At 37.0% G+C, this 22,139-nt stretch overlaps 1 protein-coding gene across 13 annotated transcripts in view; it reads right to left on the bottom strand.

The window, feature by feature from the left end:
• SYNE2 (spectrin repeat containing nuclear envelope protein 2) overlaps positions 1 to 22,139 on the bottom strand; it is a 252,931-nt gene that overhangs the window by 3,654 nt on the left and 227,138 nt on the right. For 12 of the 13 annotated variants that reach the window (XM_081313270.1, XM_081313260.1, XM_081313261.1 and 9 more), the window contains 15 exons: positions 19,031 to 19,193; positions 16,746 to 16,933; positions 15,475 to 15,625; positions 15,095 to 15,277; positions 12,792 to 12,932; positions 10,953 to 11,147; positions 9,398 to 9,680; positions 6,767 to 6,835; positions 5,637 to 5,773; positions 5,361 to 5,472; positions 4,208 to 4,425; positions 2,282 to 2,482; positions 1,264 to 1,392; positions 243 to 434; positions 59 to 148 (listed from right to left, as the gene is read on the bottom strand). In XM_081313270.1, coding sequence (XP_081169396.1) covers positions 59 to 148; positions 243 to 434; positions 1,264 to 1,392; positions 2,282 to 2,482; positions 4,208 to 4,425; positions 5,361 to 5,472; positions 5,637 to 5,773; positions 6,767 to 6,835; positions 9,398 to 9,680; positions 10,953 to 11,147; positions 12,792 to 12,932; positions 15,095 to 15,277; positions 15,475 to 15,625; positions 16,746 to 16,933; positions 19,031 to 19,193 — 2,452 coding nt within the window. The remainder of the gene's footprint in view (positions 1 to 58; positions 149 to 242; positions 435 to 1,263; positions 1,393 to 2,281; positions 2,483 to 4,207; positions 4,426 to 5,360; positions 5,473 to 5,636; positions 5,774 to 6,766; positions 6,836 to 9,397; positions 9,681 to 10,952; positions 11,148 to 12,791; positions 12,933 to 15,094; positions 15,278 to 15,474; positions 15,626 to 16,745; positions 16,934 to 19,030; positions 19,194 to 22,139) is intronic. The other variant, XM_081313271.1, reaches the window with a different exon arrangement.

Raw genomic sequence — 22,139 nt, 5'->3', positions numbered from 1 at the left:
GAAAAAGAAACAAATTAAAGGGAAAATTGTTTTACGAAATGACCACCAAACAACTTGCCTGATTTTTAGAAACAGGAGATTTCTCTGATAATTGATGACAGGTTCCAGAATCCAATTCTTCCCCATTCACCTGAAATGTACTTATGTCCTAGGAGGGAACAACAAGAAGAAAGCCTTGCCTCTGTTATTTCTCCAAAGTTAGAATTGGAGTAATCCGATTTAGATCATACAGTCCAGCCTACCTGTCTTCCTTGTGAGGCCTTTAAGTCACATGAAACTCCTTCAAGAAGCTGTTTAAGCTTCTTCCCAATAACATGGACCTTCTCATTAGCTTCAATATATTCTTCTCCATCAAGTTTTACAAGCAAATATGCAGCAATTTCCTGGAGAGTATTTACTTGAAGTTGCCGTTCCACAAGCTCTTTTTCCAGTTGCTTAAAAGTATGTAAGAGGAAACATTAATAACGATAGGAAGCTGCCTCCTAGAGAATCATACCACTAGTTCATCCACCCACCTCACTCTGGCTGATCGTAGTATTTGCAGGAGATTCTTGGATTAGAGATGCAGCTGAACATCTGGACTTTATACATGCGAACAATATAACAATACTTTCCAATGAATTCTGCTTCATATGAATTAAACATATATTAGGATACCAAATAGGATTCCAATGCCCCAAAGCCAAAACCAGATGCTTGGGATTCCAACATCCGATCAAATACATGTGAGTCAACCATGCTTGGCCCCTACACTAAATAGACAATGGGTTGCAATAACCATGGTTGGTTGAACCCCTTGTTTATATATAATTCTAAATCAAGAATGAATGACCTATGATATAATGATAGGTCTGCAAAACATGCTATAGGCACTTCAAAAGGTAAGTAGTACTAAGCAAAATAATAATAATAATGGGCAAAATAAGGGGAAAAACATTAAAACTTAACTATTTATAAACCAGAACAGCTAGGTTCATACAACATGCTAACACAAAATCACAATAAGCCATAATATGAATTACATGATGGGTGAACCGGGTTGATGGTATATGTTTCTGGGTTTATCTAGGGTCTGATTCCTACTGTACATTTTCAAATCTGATTTGGAGATGTAATGAAATTTATGGAAGCGATTTATGAGCTCTGTAGTGAGGAACAGAGCAAGTCCCATTGTTCAAAGGGAGGTCCAGTGGATAGTGCTGAATATAATAGAGATGCAACAATTTATCTCCAGATGCTTCAGGTTTTTTTTTCCAAATTTACCATTAATTCCTTCCGACTTTCCTGTATTCTATGAGGATCAGCATTTGGATCCTTAACTTGTGCTTGGTGCCTCCGTGTCTCTGCAGCAGCCAGCCATAGCAGCAGTTTCTGATTCTGTTCATGAAAATCCTGCAGAAACAAGTGCCCATTTTTCAGAAAATAATGGTATAAGAACACATTAACTAACCTAAAGATGTAACTTTGTGGCAGCTGATTCATTAAAACTACAAATACTCCTCAACTTACAATTGGGACTGGAATTTTCATCATTAAGCAAGGCAGTTGTAAAATGTAACTGCATTGCTTAGCAGTGGCGATTCCTGCCGTTCCAATTGTCATAATTAACCAAATCCCATGTTGTTGGGTGTTGTTAGATGAGGAAACTTCCTGCCAACTTCCCGCAATGAAAGTCACAAGGGCAGGAAATTGCAAGTCTTAGGTAAGCAGCTAGTGCTGGATAAGGGGACAAAGCAAAGAGGTGTGCAGCCGAAGTGCAGTCTGGGTTGGGGAGGGTGTGCAGTAGTGTGTTAGAAGCATGATGAGGGTTGAGGAGGATGCATGAAGTGCAAGTGAATGCAATGTGGGTTGGGGAGCATGCGATGTGAGGGGCTGCATGGGAGGCACAAGTTGGATGCACAAGCAACATAGAGCTGTGGGAAAGTACAAAGCCGGGAGAGGCTTATGCCAGGGATTTGTGATTTCCCCTGCTGGCTACCCCACTGACTTTCTGGGGATGCTGTCTGGGAAGGTTGAACATGGTGCTAATATGACTGCAGGGTACTGGAACTGACTTTAAGTGTGAACTTGTTGCTAAGTGCCTAGATTGCAATCATGTGACTATGGGAGGACTGGTTTCTGGGATGGCCAGAACTCCAAGGACTGGCAGTAACCACTATTCATTCATCATAATTTTAAATGGTCACTGAAGAAACATTGAGGCTCCCTGTACATCGGCATTTGCTAGCCTATTAATTTTAACTTATTAAAAATAAGATACAAACATAATTGTGCTATTTACCTGGCAATGAATGAGAGCTTTTTGTAAATTCTTCTTCCAGTTTTCCAGTAAAATATTTGCCTTCTCCCATCGTAAATTTACCCGTCGAAGTCTATTCTGAAGCTCCTTGCATCCAGTGCTATCTGTTTGCTTGAAATCTTTGCTGGTCAGATTAACGGACAGTATGAGGGCCTTGTAGTTATTATAGGCTTTAAACATATCCTGATAAGGAAAAAACAAATTTTGAGTTCTTTGTAAAAATAAATAAGCAGCAATTATGATTTAAACAGCAGCACCAAAATAAAATTGGAAAAAAATCCTTCTATTTATTAGATGTATATACCTTTACTGCAGTATATACCTTTACTGCAGGAGCTCATGCAACATTCATAGGGCTACCTCCTCTACCATTTTCTCTGCTATAGCAATCCTGTGATGGAGGATGGGCTGAGAGGTGATTGGTCCAGACACTCAGTGACTTTCCATGACTAAGATTGGACTCTGATCAACCCAGACCACCATCTTAGGTAAACCACACTGGCTCTCTGTGTGTTCTACAAATCGATTATCAGTATTCTATAGTATATTCTACAAATTAGACAGAAAAGGTGATAAACTACCTTAAAACTAAGCACATTTGATTTGTGCTTAGATTGCTAAGCACATTTGATTTGTGCTTAGATTGTAAGCCGCCCTGAGTCTTCGGAGAAGGGCGGGATATAAATGGGATTAAAATAAAAAAAATAAAAAATAAATAAAAACTAGTAAAGTTGATTTTATTATTGTTAGTACTGGCATCCTGATTATTGTAAAGTCCTGTGTGAAAGTTGGATCCATTCATTTCACTGGAATCTATCGTTATACTATGAGAGCTTTTTAATGACTGAACTTCAGGATGTCCTTTTTGTATCAAGTGGTTTTCAGGTGGACTTCTGACTCAAAAGAGCCCTATTGTCATCAGCATGTTACAAGTAGTCCTTGACTTATGACCACAATGGAGCCCAAAATTTCTGTTGTTAAGTGAGACATTTGTTAAATGAGTTTTGCCCCATTTTATGACATTTCTTGCCCCAATTGTTAAGTGAATCACTGTAACTGATAAGTTAGTAACCTGGTTGTTAAGTGAATCTGGCTTCCCCACTGACTTTGCTTGCCAGATATTTCCAAAAGGGGGAAATCACATGACTCCGGGGTGCTGCAATGGTCATAAGTATGAGCCAGTTGCCAAAGCATCTGAATTTTGATCACATGATCATAAGGATGCTGAAAAGGTTGTAACTATGAAAAGCAGTCATAGTCATTTTTTTCAGTGCCATTGTAACTTTGAACGGTCATTATATGAACTGTTATAAGTCGAGGACTACCTCTATAGAATGGAAAAAATGCAACATCCAGAGACAAAGACTGCACCAAGGGTATGAACGAGGGGATTCACAGCTTGCATCGTTTACATGCACGTGCACAGACAGCACTTTTGTGGGAATACGGCTAGTCTTTAACTTACAGTCATTCATTTAGTGACCTTTTGAAGTCACAATGAGACTGAAAAAAAGGGACTTATGACCATTTTCACACAACCGTTGCAGCGTCACAAGATCAAAATTCAGACGCTTGGCAACTGGCATGTATTTATGACGGTTGCGATCATCTTTTGCAAACTTCTGGAGAGCAAAATAAATGGGGAAGTCAGATGCACTTAACAACTGGCAGCATTGTGGCAAGAAAGATCATAAAATGGGGCAAAATTCACTTAACAATTGTCATATTTAGCAAGAGAAGTCGAAGGCTATCTATATTAGGCAAAGTGAAAGAAGCACCAAGCAATATCTGATTATCTACTTTTGAAAAAAAAGGTTGCGAGGCTAGGCAATCTGTCGGAACAAGCAATATGCTGCATATGTTGACCACAGAGATTGTTTTTCTTTTTCAGCTTTTTTTAAAAATCACCTTCAGTTTCTTGACTCTCTGCTCTATGGCCTGCATACTGTTGACTGCTTGTGGTTCTGCCTCCTGCAACCTCTCCATTTCCTCTTCCATCTTATCCAGCCAAATATCAATGTTGGTAAGGTCAGCATTCAGCTGTTGCCACTGCTGCCACGTTTGCTTCATTCTCAGCTTGTTGCTTAGGTCTTGAACTTGAATAAGTTCCCATCTTTCAATAGCCCCTGAAGTTTAATACAAAATTATTCAGTTAAAAAAAACAACACCCAACAACTTTGACTCAGATCAACATTATTTTGGGCACACGCCGGTCTCTTTTGAATTCAACTTATACTAGTCCCACAAACTAATTACAATATGAGAATGAAATCTGAATCAATTTCAGGATAGCATTTTAAAGGCTGTGCCTCTATTACAGGGGGTCTTCAAACTTGGCCCATTTATGTCTTGTGGACTTTCCTCAGCCAGTGTGTCCCTGATTTAGGGGAAGGATTATTCTAAAATAGAAATTTATTATGTTACCTCTGGATTCTGCCAGGCTAATTCTCCTGTGTGTGAACATTAAGCCAGAAATAAAGGCAGAGACACTCTTGGGATCAGAAGGACTATTTTATTTAATGTGCTCCTTCCCAACTACTTACTCAGGGTACTTTCTATCTTACCAAATCTGGAGTAGAAGCAATAAGAACATATAAATAGACCTTTCTCCTTTGTAAAGCTTAGATTATAAATGTTTGTCACTTGGGAAATCCATTTAGACCTTCCGTAATGATGTTTCAGTGTAAGTTGAACATCTCAGAATTTTGGGAGATCTTTGGTCTGATCAATGTTTAATTTTGTTTTCTGTCAAATTCCCTTGCCTTTTTTCATCTAAATTTCAGTTTGCTCATCTTTCCATTGTATATTAGATATTCTGATGGTTGTATTTTAAATTAATAGCATGTATTCATATTACAGTTGCCTCTTTCCCCTTCCTTTTCTCTCTCTGTTGAGATTTAAGGAGCTTACATTCATGTATTTATGTACCCCATTTTTCAGTTAAGAGAAATGTAACATTGATGATGCTATTACATGGAGAAAAAATAAATCCTAAATAATTGCTACCTTCATATGTAAACAAATATATTTAAAAAATTAACAGGAATCATGGCTAACATACCTGGTTGTTTCTCTATGGCTGAAACACCAATGAAATTCTGGCTGTCTTGAGAATCTTTACTAGGCAAGATCATGGAAATGTTTTTTATGTCATCTACATTCCTAGGGCTCACCTGAAATACCCAGATCAAAAAGTAAATAAGTCTTCTGGCAATGGATCATCTTCTCAAATTTATAGCACAGATTCACAGCCATCTATACTTATTGAGAAATTTATAAATGGAACATAATTTTTATATCCCTATTTTCTCATGATATATAGGCATCCCAGACTTACATTGCCTGGTTTGTAGAATGTGCTGGATTCTTCGTTGTTTGGTAAGATACTTCTAACCATCTCTTCCTGGTTGTATGAATGCTTTCGGCAAACTGGGTGTTCTGAAGGATGCCATATGTGAGTTTCAGCAGATTTCCCTGTTGTGCGACATGGTTAAAAAAAAAGCCACAGAAAATTAGATGTAAGGATGAAGGGAGAAAAATAATTAAAAGCATTTGCAGAGATGGAAGGATGGCATGACAAAAAATGGATAATATTGCCATTTGCTTTGCAAAGCATGCTTGTTTGCAAACATGTTTCAGCAGTGTTTCATGGGCAGTGAAATGAGAGCCATGCAGTTATGAGGATATTTTTTTCTGAAAATGCCCAAAGAATATGTGAGTTCTTACCACCATCAAAAAGAAGAGTTTGGAAAAGGTTGAAAAGCGCTTCTAGGCTTGATGCATGGCGCCAGCAGTAAGCAGAATGAGGTAGTTTATTTCAGGAGGCAGCTTTGGGGATTGCATTATAGGTCACCTAATGGTAATTTAGTGTATTATATTTTTTTTTACCATTAGACTTTTAGAGAGATGCCACTCAATTTTTCTGTCTGAAATATCAAAATATATTCAGCTTCTTGGGCTGAGAATGTGATTGGTCAACAAAGATTTTCACATTTGTATCAGGTTCTGTTCAAGGAGGTATCTGAACCTTAGTTTTTGCTAAACAGTAATGAGTTCTCATTTGTTTTGGGCTACAGATATAAGGAAAGATCCAGATTGTCCTGTCAGACCCTAAACTGAATGGCAAAGGGAGCTTTTAAAGCAAAGCTAAGTTGTCCTACGGATGAAAAGAACCAGCAAAAATGTCGATGCATGCCACATGGTGAGGAACAAGCAAGGAAGGCCTTGATGCCTTTATACCGGTATGGAGAACTAAAAATGCATCGTCTTAACTTAGGTAGAGACATGTGGGGATGGTGTAGCATTAAATAAACAAAACAAAAAAGAGAATCCACCATGAGCCAATTGGTGCATGGTGTTGATACAAGCTAGGGAATCAGAAACCTGCATATGAGGAAGGTGTGAAGAGCACAGCGTGCGGCACAGGGAAACTGTCATGTTGAGACACATGCAGTAGCAGGTGCCTACCAGAAGCTGCTTTCAAAGCTTTTGTGGTCATTTTAAGATATGCCTCAGGATGCTCAGTGATTTCTACATCTGAAAAAAGAATAACGTCACCATTTGCTTTGCAAAAGAGTCTGTTCACTCTTCCCTTCCCACCCTGCAAGAATGTAGCATTACAGCAGCCCCAGATGGATCCTGTTAAATATCTATTAATTTAGCATTCTTTTTTTAAATACAACTAGTGGTCAAAATGCCCTGAAGTAAAGTATAAAGGCAACAACAATTTAGCTATATGGCCTTGTAAAAATATTCACTGTTCATTTCTTTTTGCTATTCTTTTAAAACTGTTAATTGTCCTAATAGTTCTAAGAAGAAAAGGTAAAAGAAGAAAAGGCCACTAAGTACGTAGGTAAAGGGGATAAATAAATGGGCAGAGGCCCTCAATGGTTTCTCCTTTATTATGTTTATGATTTCTGTCTCCTCCAAGGTTTGCTGATATCAGAAAGTTTTCAAAAGACTCAAATACAAGGCTTTCAAACAATGATTGCAGTGAGGCTCTGATTGGGGAAAGCCACATTCGTATTTTAAAAATGTCTTCTGAATTTTTTTTTTAAAATATTTGAGGCAACTGCAAATGCTTTAAGGAAGAAGGATCACTTTCTCCTTAAGTAATACATATATACAGTGTATCCTACCCAGGCACGTTGACTGACCCAGTTCACAGTAATTTCCGCTTGATTTTCTATTTGGGAAGAGCCACATGGGAAACAGAAAACCAGAACCTCTACCGGGGTGAAATATTTACACAGCGTTGTTTTTTCCCCTCACAATTACTTCTTGCTTTCCTATCTATGCATTTAAAACTTTTCTTAAAGTAATTTGTAAACTACTCTGAGTCACTTAGATAGTAAGAGGGCAGTGCGTAGATTTAATAAAGAAAATAAATAAGTACAAATTGAACAAAAAAGGAGCTGAAATACAGAAAGAGAAACAGTTCATTCCCCCCCCCCCTACATGTTTATCAGCATAACATGTTCTCTGTTTTAAGTAACTAGCATATCAGGAAGCACTATGCTAAATGTTTCACTTGATGTGGTAGTTTTTGGCATGCAATGATGCTTTACCAACATAAGCAAATTAATTTATAGCTGGTCTATTTATCAATATTATGCAGCACAGTACAATATGACTAACAGTGGCTCTCCAGAGTTACAAATAAAAATATTTCAAGTCAACATGTCAGGTATAGTTCACTGCCGAGAACCTCTCCTCTCCTTCAAAAATATTATATTCTCCACAGCTGTAGAATTGAAATTGTTCAGTTCAGATATGACGGATAAATATGTTTATTTCACCATCTATCCATTCTTAATTTTTCCACTCTCACCCTAATTCTATCCCATTTTTTCTAATATATGAATTTTTGTTCTGCCTAGTGTTCTGATTTTGTAGACAATGTGTTATAATGCATTTTTGTATGTCTAATGTATCTTTTTATATCTATTCTCCCCTAGTACCTAGTTATGTATAGCTTTTTCAGTGGAGAACAGCATTACAGTATAATCTTTAGGGCAGACATGTCAAATTCACGACGTCTTGTGACGTCGTGTGATGTATTGTAACTTTTTCCCCATTGCCGGCAATGGGGTGAGCGTGGTTTCCTCATGACACATCTGGCCCGTGGGCCGGCAATTTGAGACCCCTGCTTTAGGGAATGAATACTGAAAAATTATTGTATTTCAGTTTCTGCACTGGCTCTCATAGGGCAAATTATTAGAATTATATTTTAATTTGCAACGTTGCATTTTAAGGCAACCTGAACAAATTTGTCTTTAATTCTTATGTCTGGATAGCTTTCATTTTAGTTTTCCATCTTGTTCTGTGTAATATATAAAATGGGTATGACTAAATTTGGAGCAATGCAAAACTCAATTGCTGAGGGTTCAAAATTAGAATAGAATAGAATAGAATAGAATAGAATAGAATAGAATAGAATAGAATAGAATAGAATAGAATAGAATAGAATTCCAGCCCCCTGCTCAAGCAGGAGAACCTATACCATCTTAGACAAGTGACTGTCCAGTCTCTTCTTAAACCCTCCAGTGTCGGAGCACCCAAGATTTCTGAAGGCAAGCTGTTTCATTGGTGAATTGTCCTCACTGTTAGGAACTTTCTCCTTAATTTCAGGTTGCTTCTCTCTTTGTCCTGCCCTCTGGTCCTTTGGAGAATAATTTGACCCCCCTCTTCTTTGTGGCAGCCTCTCAAATACTGTAATACTGCTATCATGTCACCCCTATTTCTTCTTTTCTTTAGACTAGCCAAACCCAAGTCCCGCACCCGTTCTTCCTACGTTTTAGTCTCCAGGCCTTGGATCATCTTAGTTGCTCTTCTCTGAACTTTTTCCAAGGTCTCAATATCTTTTTTGTAATATGGTGACCAAAATTGGTTGCGGTATTCCAGGTGTGGTCTCACTAGGGTTTTATAAAGCAGCACTAATACTTTGCGTGATCTTGATTCTATGCCTCTGATTATGCAAGCCAGGATTGTATTTTTTAATTAAATTTTAATTAAAAGCTAGGTGTGTTTGGATCATGTAACTGTTTGTGTGTTGGTGTGTATTAACATTTCTGGATAGGAGGGTGGGTTGGAATTTACCTGAGAGTGCGCTGAAGAATGAATCCTCTTCCTCATCCTCAGGGGAGGAAGAGCCTCCCACATCTCCGGTGTGGTCCCACTCCAGTGGAATGGAATCAACGCTGACAGGGGTCTCACAGCCAGACCTCTCGGGACCCCCTGCGGTGGGCAGGAGGTGACAGAGAGACTGCTGCGAGGGTGGCCCCTCCTGCACTATCTTCTTTGGCCAAGGATCAGTTTGCATCTCGCTTGCATGGTCTGAATCAGCTTCATTTTCTGAAGTCCCTTTTTCGTCTTCCAGTCCCTCAAGAAGACAACAGAAATACTGATATTGAACACAACTATTAACATGAATTAATTCTGAAACCACTTTGTGCTCTCAATGTTCAAGAAAAATGGGAATCCTCCAAAGTAGGATTACTTATTTGAATTTATTAGCTGCCCAACAATAACAGACTCTTAGTTACCTACTCCCTTCTTTCTTCTAAACCAATATTTCTCAGCCTTGGCAACTTTAAGATGGATGGACTTCAACTCCCAGAATTCCCCAGCCAAACTGAATTGAAGTCCACCCATCGTAAAGTGGTCAAGGCTGAGAAACACTGTTCTAAACCATTTAAACCATCAGTCAAAATGCTAGTTTCTTAGCAGTGATACTCGAATGGAGATATTGTTTATGAAGGAGAAAGGCAATCTGTGATCAAAACGCCATTTAATGGTCACCAGGCATGCTTCTGACATTTGGTGGCACACACACCACTTTTCAGTAGTATAATTTCTGGATGTAGATGTCAGTGGAAAGGTATTGTTTCTAAAATAAAGGGCCACATGTGGACCCTTGTTACATTCTACAAGAGACATGGGGACAAAATAAGAAAATAATTCAGTTTCTCTCTCTCAATTTCTAACTGCCTTGCATTTCCCCAAAATGGAATGGTAGGTACAAGTAAGTTAATAGTTGTGTTAGAGGTGAGGGCGGCAAGAGAGAAGGGTGACAGAACAAGATCTCATTTACCAAAGCATTTACCATAAGCCTACATCCCTCCTAGCTCTAATATCTTTTCTTCTTTAGGCCTAGATTCTTCTGCCACTGAATATTCTCCTTAAGAAACAAAAAGTTGTGAGCCTGTTAGAGATTAAATCTTGCTAAAACCTTTTAAAATAAATAACCTGCCCTTTAATTAGAACAAAGTGTTCTTATTCCGTCTTCTAAAGTTGTGTTTAATTTGTCACACACAGACATACCCACCCATCCAAATACATAAATGCATACATATAGTCTTTCTCTTTAGAATTCAGAGCAGACAGACAGGCCTCCCAGATGATCTACATCTAATCATTAATTAGACCCTACCTGCTTAGATTCCAGGTGCCCTGGAATCAAAGAAAAAACAGTTTGGATATAATAATAACCCTTTCCTTAACTCGGGAAAAAACCCAGTGTTTTAATTATTGGAAGTTTGGAGAATACATTTTCCATTCCTTTTATTCTTTATCTACGTGGCTTTTGAAAATGAATCTATTGGCAAAGACACAACATGGGTTCCAGCAAAGATACAACTTCCTTAGCTCTTACTGGGTGCCAAGATGTCAGTCTTTGGTGGAATCGGGCTACTCGGCCAAACACTTCCTGGCAGTAACTACAAAATTCTTCTAGTTCCTCTTCGAGTATAATGGCATCCTCTGGTTCACTTTTTTGAATCAGACATTTCCCAGAAGTAATCAGCTCATCAATCTTACTGGTATTTAGCATTATTTCTCTCTGGAAACCCTGTTTAAAACACAGATAATTATAATTCCTAAGTATTACTGCACAGATTAATTAATTTAGTGCAATTCAGATTAATCAATCACATAAAGAGAGGTTAGGAACATATAAGAAGAAGCACAGAATATTTCAGCGTGGAAAAGTTTGGTGAAAAGATAGATAAAGCAAATAAAGCTGTATGTCCACTCTTCAAGAAAAGTTCTGCCTTTTCTAAAGTTTTCTCTAACCCTGAATACAGAAATCTTAATTTATTAACTGAATCACTTTTAATTGATTTGGGATGCAAATTGCTTTCTAGATCTTTCAGGTGCTTGCTGAGAGAAAGAAGATGTGGCAAACTAGCCTTCTGAACCCCAAAAAACAAAGGCTAAGAGACATGGTCAACCCCAAAACATAAGGAATATGTACACTTCCTCACTTACTGAGATACACAAGAGGAAAGCCTTGCTTTCTGGGAACCGCAGAGCAGTTGGAATTTGGGGCTACAGTACTTCCAATAAACTATTTCTGGTTTGTGTTTGATTATATGTGAGCTTTGGCCAAATGCGAATGGAGAATATGCTCTAAATCTGGTAGAATCCCATACACATTCCTATACAAATATCACTTCCAATTAATTTAAATAGATTTTTGTGCACAAAGAAATATGTATATAGCTTGAACCTCTCCAATGAAATCTATATTGAAGTTACTATTGATGATGTGCACGCACACACAAATCTTTGTTTTTTGTATTATGTTCCTAGACTGAGGTTAATATGGATATAATTTATTGGTTGGACTCATAGCATAGTCTTTTTGTACTGTTTGCTCTAGTTGTTTCAGCCCAGGCTGCCTGTTTTTGTGATTTTTAATTGTTTTACTCTTTATATGGATTTTGTAAGCATCCAGAGACTTTTGGAGAGAGCAGCCAAACTAAATTGAATAAATTAAATTATTTTTATTTTATTTTTTTATTTTAATTCCATTTATATCCCGCCCTTCTCCGAAGACTCAGGGCGGCTTACAAGCTTAGCTCCCTATCAGCCATTTAGAAGTCCTTCATTTGGGTGGAATTATTGGGGGAATCACCTACAATATACAAATAAAAAAAATGAGGCTCCTAGGATCATTTAATTTCTTAAGCCAATGGTATAGCCTCTTGAATGCCAAAACCAAAGGTGAAATTTATAAAATACTTAAGATTTTTATTGATGGTGAGTGCAAGAGCTGGATAAGGGAAATCAGCCCAATAGAGACAATATAAGTGAAGCTAATTTTTTTATTCTGATACAAGAATGGTCCTGCTAATATCAAGCATGGATTTCCTAGTCTCATATGTTGCAGTAACCAAGAAGGAATTAAGCCGGACTGACCATGGCTGGTGGTGAGAAAGGACTGATCAGTTCTTGATATAAAAGAGACCTCAAACTTATTATTACAGATATCCTAAATGTAGCTTTTTTTATTTAGATAGCGAGCAGATTAAATAGTGTTCTTTAAATTTATGGGGCTCCTATCAAAGAGTTTAAGTGAATTTAGTAGATATACTAAGCACCAAATACAAATACAAGCACCAGGCTCAGATAATCAGTAGGACGTCTGAAACCCATCTCCCCCAATCTGTTACAGAACAATTTCCTTTTTTAAAAAGAAGTCAATATTTACATTAAGCTGCCGCATTTTGTCATCAAAATCACTCTTTGAGAAATGTTCCACATTTGTCAGCTGCAGATCCATTTCCGTTAACCACACCAGGATGATGTTGTCCTTTGTTCCCATAAATTCTTCCCATTGATTGGTAAAGTGCTAAAGGCAATAAAATAATACAGATACTCAATGCAATAGTTATCATAAAACACACACTGTCCTTAAAAAACTGCTATTTATTAACATCTTAAAGTGTGTTGATGTGCTATATCAGGAACCAATGAAGCAAAAACAAAAATTCATTCACTCTAGCTTGTATCTCAAGCTGTAAATTTCACAGAGCATATTTGGTAATCTTTCTGATTAAGGTCACTCAAATGTTATTAGTTAATTATATAAATGTAATGATTAGATTTGGGTTTTTCTTCTCTGCCAAAGAGTTTAGAGCAGTATACAAAATTCTTTTGCATGCCTCACAACAATCCTACAAGACAGTTAAGCTTGAATCTGCGTGTGACTGGTCTAATGAATGTAATGACTAAAAAAGGATTTGAAGCTAAATCTCCTGCTTCTTAGTTTGACCTTCTAATCACATTTAGTTCTCCTCATGATTTAAATTCAGAACTGAATCAAAATTTGTGCATACAAGAGGTAGTAGACTGAATCTCTAATGTCTCCAAATAAAGCAAGTGCTAAAGAAATAGTAGTTTAAGGTATATTAAACAAGGTCTCATGCACATTAGAAGGGTTGGAAAATTGAGGCAGAGTCACTTTTGTGATCAGTTTATAGTTGTTAAATCCCAGCATTATTCATTTGCCTATGAACCTTTCTAAGTCTTTTATTAAAGCTTATAAATGTCCATAAGTATTAACTTCTCTATAAGCATTGGAAATATTAGCATCATCCAAATAAGTTAACAATAACAATAATTTGTTTAACACAGTTAGATAACACACTGCATGCCAGATAGTTTGCACTTGAGTTCCCATTAGACCCAAGCAGCAAGGCCAATGGTAAAGGACTTCAGAAGCTGTCATCCAAAACATTTGGAAGGGACCAGATTACCCACCTTTAGTTTATAATTGTCAAGGATTGGTAGAAACTGTTTTCTTTCTTTATTTAACAAGCACAGCACATTATTTATTTATTTATTTATTTATTTATTTATTTATTTATTTATTTATTTATTTGTTTGTTTGTTTGTTTGTTTGTTTGTTTGTTTGTTAGTTAGTTAGTTAGTTAGTTAGTTAGTTAGTTTTCTATACCGCCCTATTCCCGAAGGACTCAGAGCGGTTTACAGGGCAGCATATAAAAGACAATATAAAAAGATAATATAAAATTAAAATGAATTAAATTAATTAAAGCCCAACAATTAAAACAATATTAAAAAGCTAAAACCCCTTCAGTCCAGGCCTGATAAATCGAAAAGCCAGGTTTTCAGGTCCCGGCGAAATGAATGCAGATCGGGGGTGGTCCATTACAATCAGGAGGCTGTTAACTGACTAAAATCAGTCAGCGAACTCCACAGCAAAATATGGATTTGAACCCAGGACATTTTGATCTTTCTCTAATATGCAATGCCTGTAGGGAGACTATAAGAGCACTCATGGCACCGTGGTTAGAATACAGTATTGCAGGCTAACTCTGTCCATAGCCTAGAGTTCAACCCTGACTGACTCAAGCTTGACTCAACTTTCCATCCTGAAGATGAAGACCCAGATTGTTGGGGGCAATATGCTGACATTATAAACCACTCAGAGAGTGTTGTAAAGTACTATGGAGCATTATATAAGTCTTATTGCTATACTAACCACAACACTACACCAATTTGATCTCAGATACTACAATTCTCTAATTGTGCAACTTTGAGTAAGTATAGAACTGAAATACTTTCACCTGGGAATTCAGATCTCCGTGATAGTTCCACGGCAGCAGTGTTTCTCAACCTTGGCAACTTTAAGATGCTTTAAGATGCCTGCTGGTCATGGAATTCTGGGAGTTGTATCTTAAAGTTGCCAACTCTGCACTACAGAATTCAACAGACACTTCTTCCCTCTTGTTCCCTTAAGAACACATTATCTAGACCAGAGGTCCCCAAACCCCAGTCTGTGGACTGGTACCGGGCCACGGCATGCCAGAAACCGGGCTGTGCAAACAAGTGAAGCCCATCCATGGGATGCAGACAGTATACGAAACCATGCCCCCTCCGACCCGTGGAAAAACCTCTCCCCACAGAACCAGTCCCTGGTGCCTAAAAAGTTGGGGGCCTTTGATCTAGACCTCCGATACCTGCTTTATCTCCAAACCTCTTTGCAACTACCTTAAGTCTCCTGAGAATTGCTGTGACACGTTTCTGAAGATTGTCCCATCGGTGATTACCCTCATAAACCATCTGCTTGAGCTTGTTAGCTGAATCAGTGCGATTCTCACGGGCCAACCGCCGATATTGCTTATTGATTAATTCCAGCTGGGTTAGTCGCTCATGAATTTGCCGCTGAAATGCCTGAGGAAAAAAATGTATTTTATATTATTTTTTCCAAGTGATTTAAAATTAATGCATTCAAAATACTGAGTAGGAAAGCTGCTACCTAAGAAAAGTGAAGAATTAAAATACAGGATATGTTTGATATTGCAATTTAAAAATTTTACCTAATTGGCATCTATACACAAAGATGGAAAAACTACAAAAGGAGTTCTTACTTCAAATTTCTTCAACTCTTCCTTGGCAGTTACATATAAAATCTCTGAAGAGTTGGGATAGGCTGCAGTTTTCTCTGCTGTTTTCAACCAAACTTCAAAACGAGAGTAATCTTCCAAAAACTTTTGCCATAGTCGCCAAGTTGCCTCAATCCTATTGCAGAAACAAGCAGCAACAGTTTATTTCCAAATATGAATCCCTTTCTATAAGACATGTCCTGCACCAAATTTCATTTATGTTTCAATCTAAACTGAACCAAATGAAATCCAATAAGCTATACTCAACTCAACTAAAAAAGTGCATTCAGGAATACTCCTAGCATTTGCATGGATGATGTTATAAAATCAACATCAAACAATCACACTCGGAGAGCTGGATATCCTGACCTGCATATATTCTCTTCTATTGTCATTCAGAAATATCCTGAATGAAAAATGTTCAAACTAAGTTTTAAGTAAAATGTATTCCCACCTGGATGTAAAAAGATATATGTGACCTTAACTTGAAGAATTACATTCAAAAAGACATTTTTAAAGACTTGTTTCATGTTTTATAGAAAGTGCAGGTATGTATATTTGCATGCATTCCATTCTATTTCCTCATAACCCAGTTGCTATTTCTTCTTTTAATCCCAAGTCCCAAGACTTGGAATGTCAGGTTTGTAGACTGAAATATAATATAGTATTCAATCTTAACTATGCAGTCTTGGTTTGTATTCTGGCATTTCCCCCGAAACATATGCCAACATATCAATGGCAGAAAAACGTACATACCAAATATATAATTGTAGTACATGTTTCTGTGCCTGGAAAATCTTACCTTGTAGCCTAGGTAAAGTATGTAAGTTAATCAAATGTTAAGTTTGTCACTTTTGTATAATATCTACTGTAGCATTTAAACATTTTAAACAATTTATTCTAGCTTTAGTTACTGCATCTAGGGGCAAGGAACTGAATCAACCATTAACATTTACATTCCCTCGTATCAGACAATAAATGTATTATACTATTTCCTTAGATTTGAGGTTTTTAGTTTCAGGTTACTTAGAAACTAGAGCAATATCTCAGATAGAAATTTTCACATAATTTCTTTTTATATGGAGAATGAAACAGAGACCAATGAATTAACTGCAGCATGAACTAATGTTTCCTACACAGTAAATTACTTATCTGTTCTTTCTTTCAAGAACAGATTATTTGGACTTTTCATAGACATTGTTCATAAAACTAATGTGGATTTTTGTTTTTGAGAAAGAAAAGAAATAATGCCTCACTTCATACGCCTCTCTATAGACATGGCACAGATGTTTCTCCACCGCCTTTCTAAGCTCCTTGTTGTCTGCTGTATTGAATCACATTCGGTCTCATTGGCACAAGCATCAGAATCATGCAGCAAGATCTCACATATATTGAAGACTGATTCCACACCTGCTGTGTGCTGTTCAATATCCCGTTGCAGGTCCTACATCCATGAGCAAAAAGCCATCTCCAGTTATAGCATGAGTTTCATACAATACAGTAGAAGCAGCCACTGGAAGATCAAACATTCCATATCCCCAAAGACTTTCCTAATGATTGTTATATATTAGCCATATGATTAGTTATGACAGACTGCTGGCAAGAGATCAAATAAGTACATATACTCTTCAAATAAGAAGCTGAACATAGAACCCAATAGTGGCAATCTAACTTTTCTCCTTAACATTACACTATTTATTATTGAGGTTATTATGGAGGAAAATTTAATTAATTAAGTATATTAAAATATTAAACTATATATATATCATCCTGTGCATAGTGACATCTTGCTACTGCACTTTCCCCTTTGCGTTTTTGTAATTAAAAGCACTGATATACAAATAATATATTTGAACAGACATCAGAGACATTATTTTTCAAAGGTCTATAAACAGTGAACTCTTGTGTGAAAATGTTATTCTTATGCCTTAAAAGTTTCACAATCTTGGTATTACCTGCTACTATCAATCCTCCTTACCTGTATATCCTCAAAAATCTAGTCTCCTTTGAATCAGGCTTAACACATGGCAAATTCATGTATGCACCCATATAACTTTCTTAGCAACAATGTATAAATGATTTGCAATTGCCTGTAATCAATCAAATACTAACAAACACCATCTAGCCTACATTGTAAAGTTTTCCTTTGAAGCCCTTATCCTATCGATTAAATTAGAAGGCCACAGGGCAGACAGAACCAATGCAACACAATGTATCCAGGTATTCTTCTGGTCAAGATCCATTGAAAAGATTGCAAATGGCATGAATATAAGTATTTCTACGGAGCTTTCTTTCATTTCTTTCCTATTTTATAGAAACAAGGTGGAAGCTGACCACAGCAATTCATGATTCAGACACCTAAAGCATTCAATGAAAATTGTAAATCTTGGACACTTTTAATTTTTTATAGGCCTTCCAAGTAAAGTGATTGGTTTTCTGGACTACAAGATCTTCTATATGAAGCTAATAGAATGATCTAACTCAACATTTTGCTAGTACAGTAGACAAACATATACCTCTAAAGTTTACAAACAGGGCATAAAAACAGCAGCATTCCTAGTTGTTTATTCTGCATTTGTTCTTCAATAAACTGTGTCTAAAATTTAGAGGTTCTGCTTCAGTATTCTATGTTAGATATACTACTAGAGAGTATCCCCCATCCAGTATTTTTTGTGTGTGACTAGATTGGGGTGCATACTGAGTTTGTAGACAATTCTTGGTGCTATAATATATCACTGCACCACAACTAAAGCCAGTGCCTCAATCTGAGTTGCTAACGAAGCTATAAATAATTGGAAATATTATTTTGGCAGGAGAGATAAATCAAAGAAGAATGTCTCTGAAAGACCACATCTGGAAAATGCAATATTTCATAATAGATGGAAATCACAATTTGAAGAGAAAATAAAGGAATTAGAAAAGCTTTATAAAGCCAGTCCAGATGGACAAGTAGTAAGAAAGTTAAATAAAGAATTAGTTCTGTAGAACTTCAGCAGAAGATAAAATATGCCAAGCAAAATTAGGTTGTAAACTCAAACAAATCAAGGAAACCTCTGGCTTATCTAATTAGAAAAGAAAAAGAAGGATGCTTGGAGCAACAGAGAAAGAAAAATTATTACAGTCTATACTAGAATAAAAAATAGAGGAATTTCCAAAAAAATTAAGAAATTATATTCCAGATAAAAAAATTGACAAAGGAAATTTAGAAACATATATTTAAAATTTAAAGCCTACAATTTTACACAAGAACATAGATAAATCTTATGGAAATTAACAATTTAAGAGATTAAAGAAGCAATACAAATGAATAAGGCACCAGACCCAGATGGGCTGATCACCCTCTATAGTATAAAAATGTAGAAGAAAACTGAACAGAACCATTACTGAAGACGATGCATGAAATTCAAATAATAAAAACATTACCAAACTCTTGGACATAGGAATATATAACACAGGTATACAAAGAAGGGGATGATCCCAGGAACACTAATCGAGATAAACACTAGCCAAACTCTTTCAGTTCTACTTTTTTCCACCCTACCTGCTGCTCTGCGAGTCTCCTCTGTATTTCTTGATCATCACAGATGTCATAAACAATAGGTTTAGAAAGCTCAGATTCAATGCGTGCCAGCCACATATGAAGATGACTCATGTTTCTGTCCAGCTGTTGTATGAAAGCAAAGGTATCTTTCAACTTCTTCACTCTGGAAGGAGGAAAGGATACATAATCAAGAATACCATACAGCATGTAAGAAAGGCTGTCTGTATATTTGTGCAGAGTTGTGACATGTCACTTTTCATTTAACTGAATTTCAATAGACATCAAGCTTTGCATTTAATGCAGTAACTTACCCCAAGCTGCTGCCTTGAAGCTATTTTGGAGAATTACTCAAGTCATCCCAACCAACATTTGGAGAAAGCTGAAGTTCAACCCAATCAAGATGGGGGAAGCAACCATACAATCAAATTACTACTTGACTGCTGACACCCCTTTAGAGCAAAGAACTATATGGTTCGAAAGAGCCATATAACTCTTTCCGACAGGTAATTTGTATAAATATATTAATTTCTGAATCATCTGTCACCTTAGTATAGAAGTGTTTATCCCAGAAGTACTTTCTTACATCTGACAGAGACAGCCCTTTTGCTTCCAAGTACAGTCCTCTACTTACAACAATTTATTTAGTAACCGCTCAAAGTTACAATGGCACTGAAAAAAGTGACTTATGACGGTTTTTCAGTTATGACCTTTGCAGCATGATCATGTGATCAAAATTCAAATGCTTAGCAACTGGTTCATATTTATGACTGTTGATATGTCCCAAGGTCACGTGATCCCTTTTGCAACCTTCTGACAAGCAAAATTAAGATTCACTTAACAACCAAGTTACTAACTTATCAACTGCAGTCATTCACTTAACAACTATGGCAAAAAAGGTTGTAAAATGGGGCAAAACTCACTTAACAAATGTCTCACTTAATAAAAGAAATCTTGGAGTCAATTGTGGTCATATGTCGAGGACTACCTGTATTAGAAAACTTCAATTTGCAGCAAAATTCTAGGCTGAAATAGGATCCTGGATACTGATCACATATTTTGATATCCCTAAATTAGTAAGCTGTTGGAGGAACCCATTAGTTTCCTGATCATCATCTTGCTCTTCTCTGCAACTTTTCCACTTTCCCTAAATCTGTTAAAAGTGATATTCCCAGAGCCATATTCTTTTCTTCCCCTATATCAGTTGTATCTTTCAAAATTTGGAATTACCACCTGTCCAAAGTTACAGTATATCAATATGGAATATGCAGATAATACAAAACAAGATAAAAAATACTGGAATGTGCAGAGATGGACAGATTAACTATGAGATTGAAAGATAAAGAAGAGACAGAATACTACCAAATCTGGGAGTCATTCTACAAATGGCTAGAGGAAAGAACCAAGGATTAGGAATTGATTATGTATTAGCGCTTTTGAATCCAGACAGCACGCTGGTTGAAAAATTAATACATGTATGTAAGAGAAAAACTAATAAAATCTTTATAAAAAAAATACAAAACAAGATCAAGGGACCTGGAACATTATAAAGCGTCTGATGTCAATCTGATGAAGGCCAAACTAGTACATAAGGCAGGATAAAAATGAAATAAATAAATATTCCAAATAGGAGAAAGATTTACCATGTTTCCACAGAGACATCATGAGCAATGTGCAACCACAAGCCTTTGTGTAAATGGATTCTACTCATGCCAGATTCCATGGGGTGGCCGTGTGGGAGTGGGGGGGGGGAGTGCAGAACTGTCATGCTGTCAATTCCTTTACTCATAACAGGCAGGTACTAATCTCTTTCAGCAATGATGAGGAAAGCAAAGGGTTGATTTCAACAAAGAGGGAGAAGCCGCTGAATGTTATTTATTGGCTTGCGATCCCCCCCACCTTTTGTCCAATCCTCCCTCCAGAGACCACACACGCACCACATACACATCACCATCCATTCTGGCAAGCGCTGGGCCCATCCCCCAAGACCGCTGCAGCACACAGACAAGGCTCCGACATCATCGTACAATTTTATTCTCACCAGACCCTTGACGACCAGCAATGCACTTACTGTTTATAAGGGAAAAGCATTCCTTAGCTTATCAGTCCAAAGCTGCAGGGATAGCATCTGACTGAGCCGAGCACTGGAGGAAGAGGAAACCCCTCCTCCTTGGATGCCCTATTTAATATCACTGCCTTAACATCTCTCCCACATAGAAAGAAAGAGAAGAGTTGGGGGGGTGAGGCGGGGGGGGGGAAATCTCAGGCCTTCCCCTCTTCCTCGTTTGAGCCATAACTAGAGACAGTGTGGTGCATACATGCCCGAACACACACATATACACACCCAGAAGTCCATGATGAATAATGCTGCTAAAAAAATAAATGCTACTTTTCTTCTGATTTGGTATCTGTCAACAACACCAGTTTCCAACCAAAGGCTGGCTTGAAAGAGCTAAAGTGCAAAAAAAAAAAAAAGAAAAAAAAGAAAAAAAAAAAGAAAAAAGGGACCAATAATTTAATCCCTTGAAAAAAGAATATTCTATGTTTTTGCCCGCATTTGATTTTTAGGACCACTGTAATCATAATGCTCAGTGGGAAAATGCTACTCAAATGGCAGATATCTGCTAAATGTCTTCCCTTGGCAACTTTTAAGACTTGTGGACTTCAACTCCCAGAATTCCTTGGCTGGCTGAGGAATTCTGGGAGTTGAAATCCACAAGTCTTAAAGTTGCCAAGGTTGGAGTCCCCTGTCCTAGACTACATTCTCACACAATCATTCTCTACATTTCTCCATTCCCTGTCATAGACACCAAATATGGGGAGAGGAGAATATTAGATCTTGACATTAAGATTTGGGTAATCTTTGCAGTTTATTTTACTGGAGGTGTTGTCTGGATGCTGTACAACAAACCATTTAGAAACATTACAAGTGGTAAAAGAGAAGATGAGATTCATATGGGGAAAAAAACCAGCAACTGCATAAAATCAAAATAAACCCAATTGAAAAAAAACATTATTACAAAGATCTAAATAAGATTTTAAGATTGGTGAACACATTGGAATTAAAGGTAAAGTAGTTTTTATTCAGTACTGCATTGAAAATAGTATAACT

This window comes from Vipera berus (assembly GCF_964194415.1).
Source record: "Vipera berus genome assembly, chromosome: 1".
NCBI lineage: Eukaryota > Metazoa > Chordata > Lepidosauria > Squamata > Viperidae > Vipera > Vipera berus.
The sequence above is the reverse complement of the archived record's forward strand: the minus strand, read 5'-3'. Positions and strand labels throughout refer to the sequence as shown.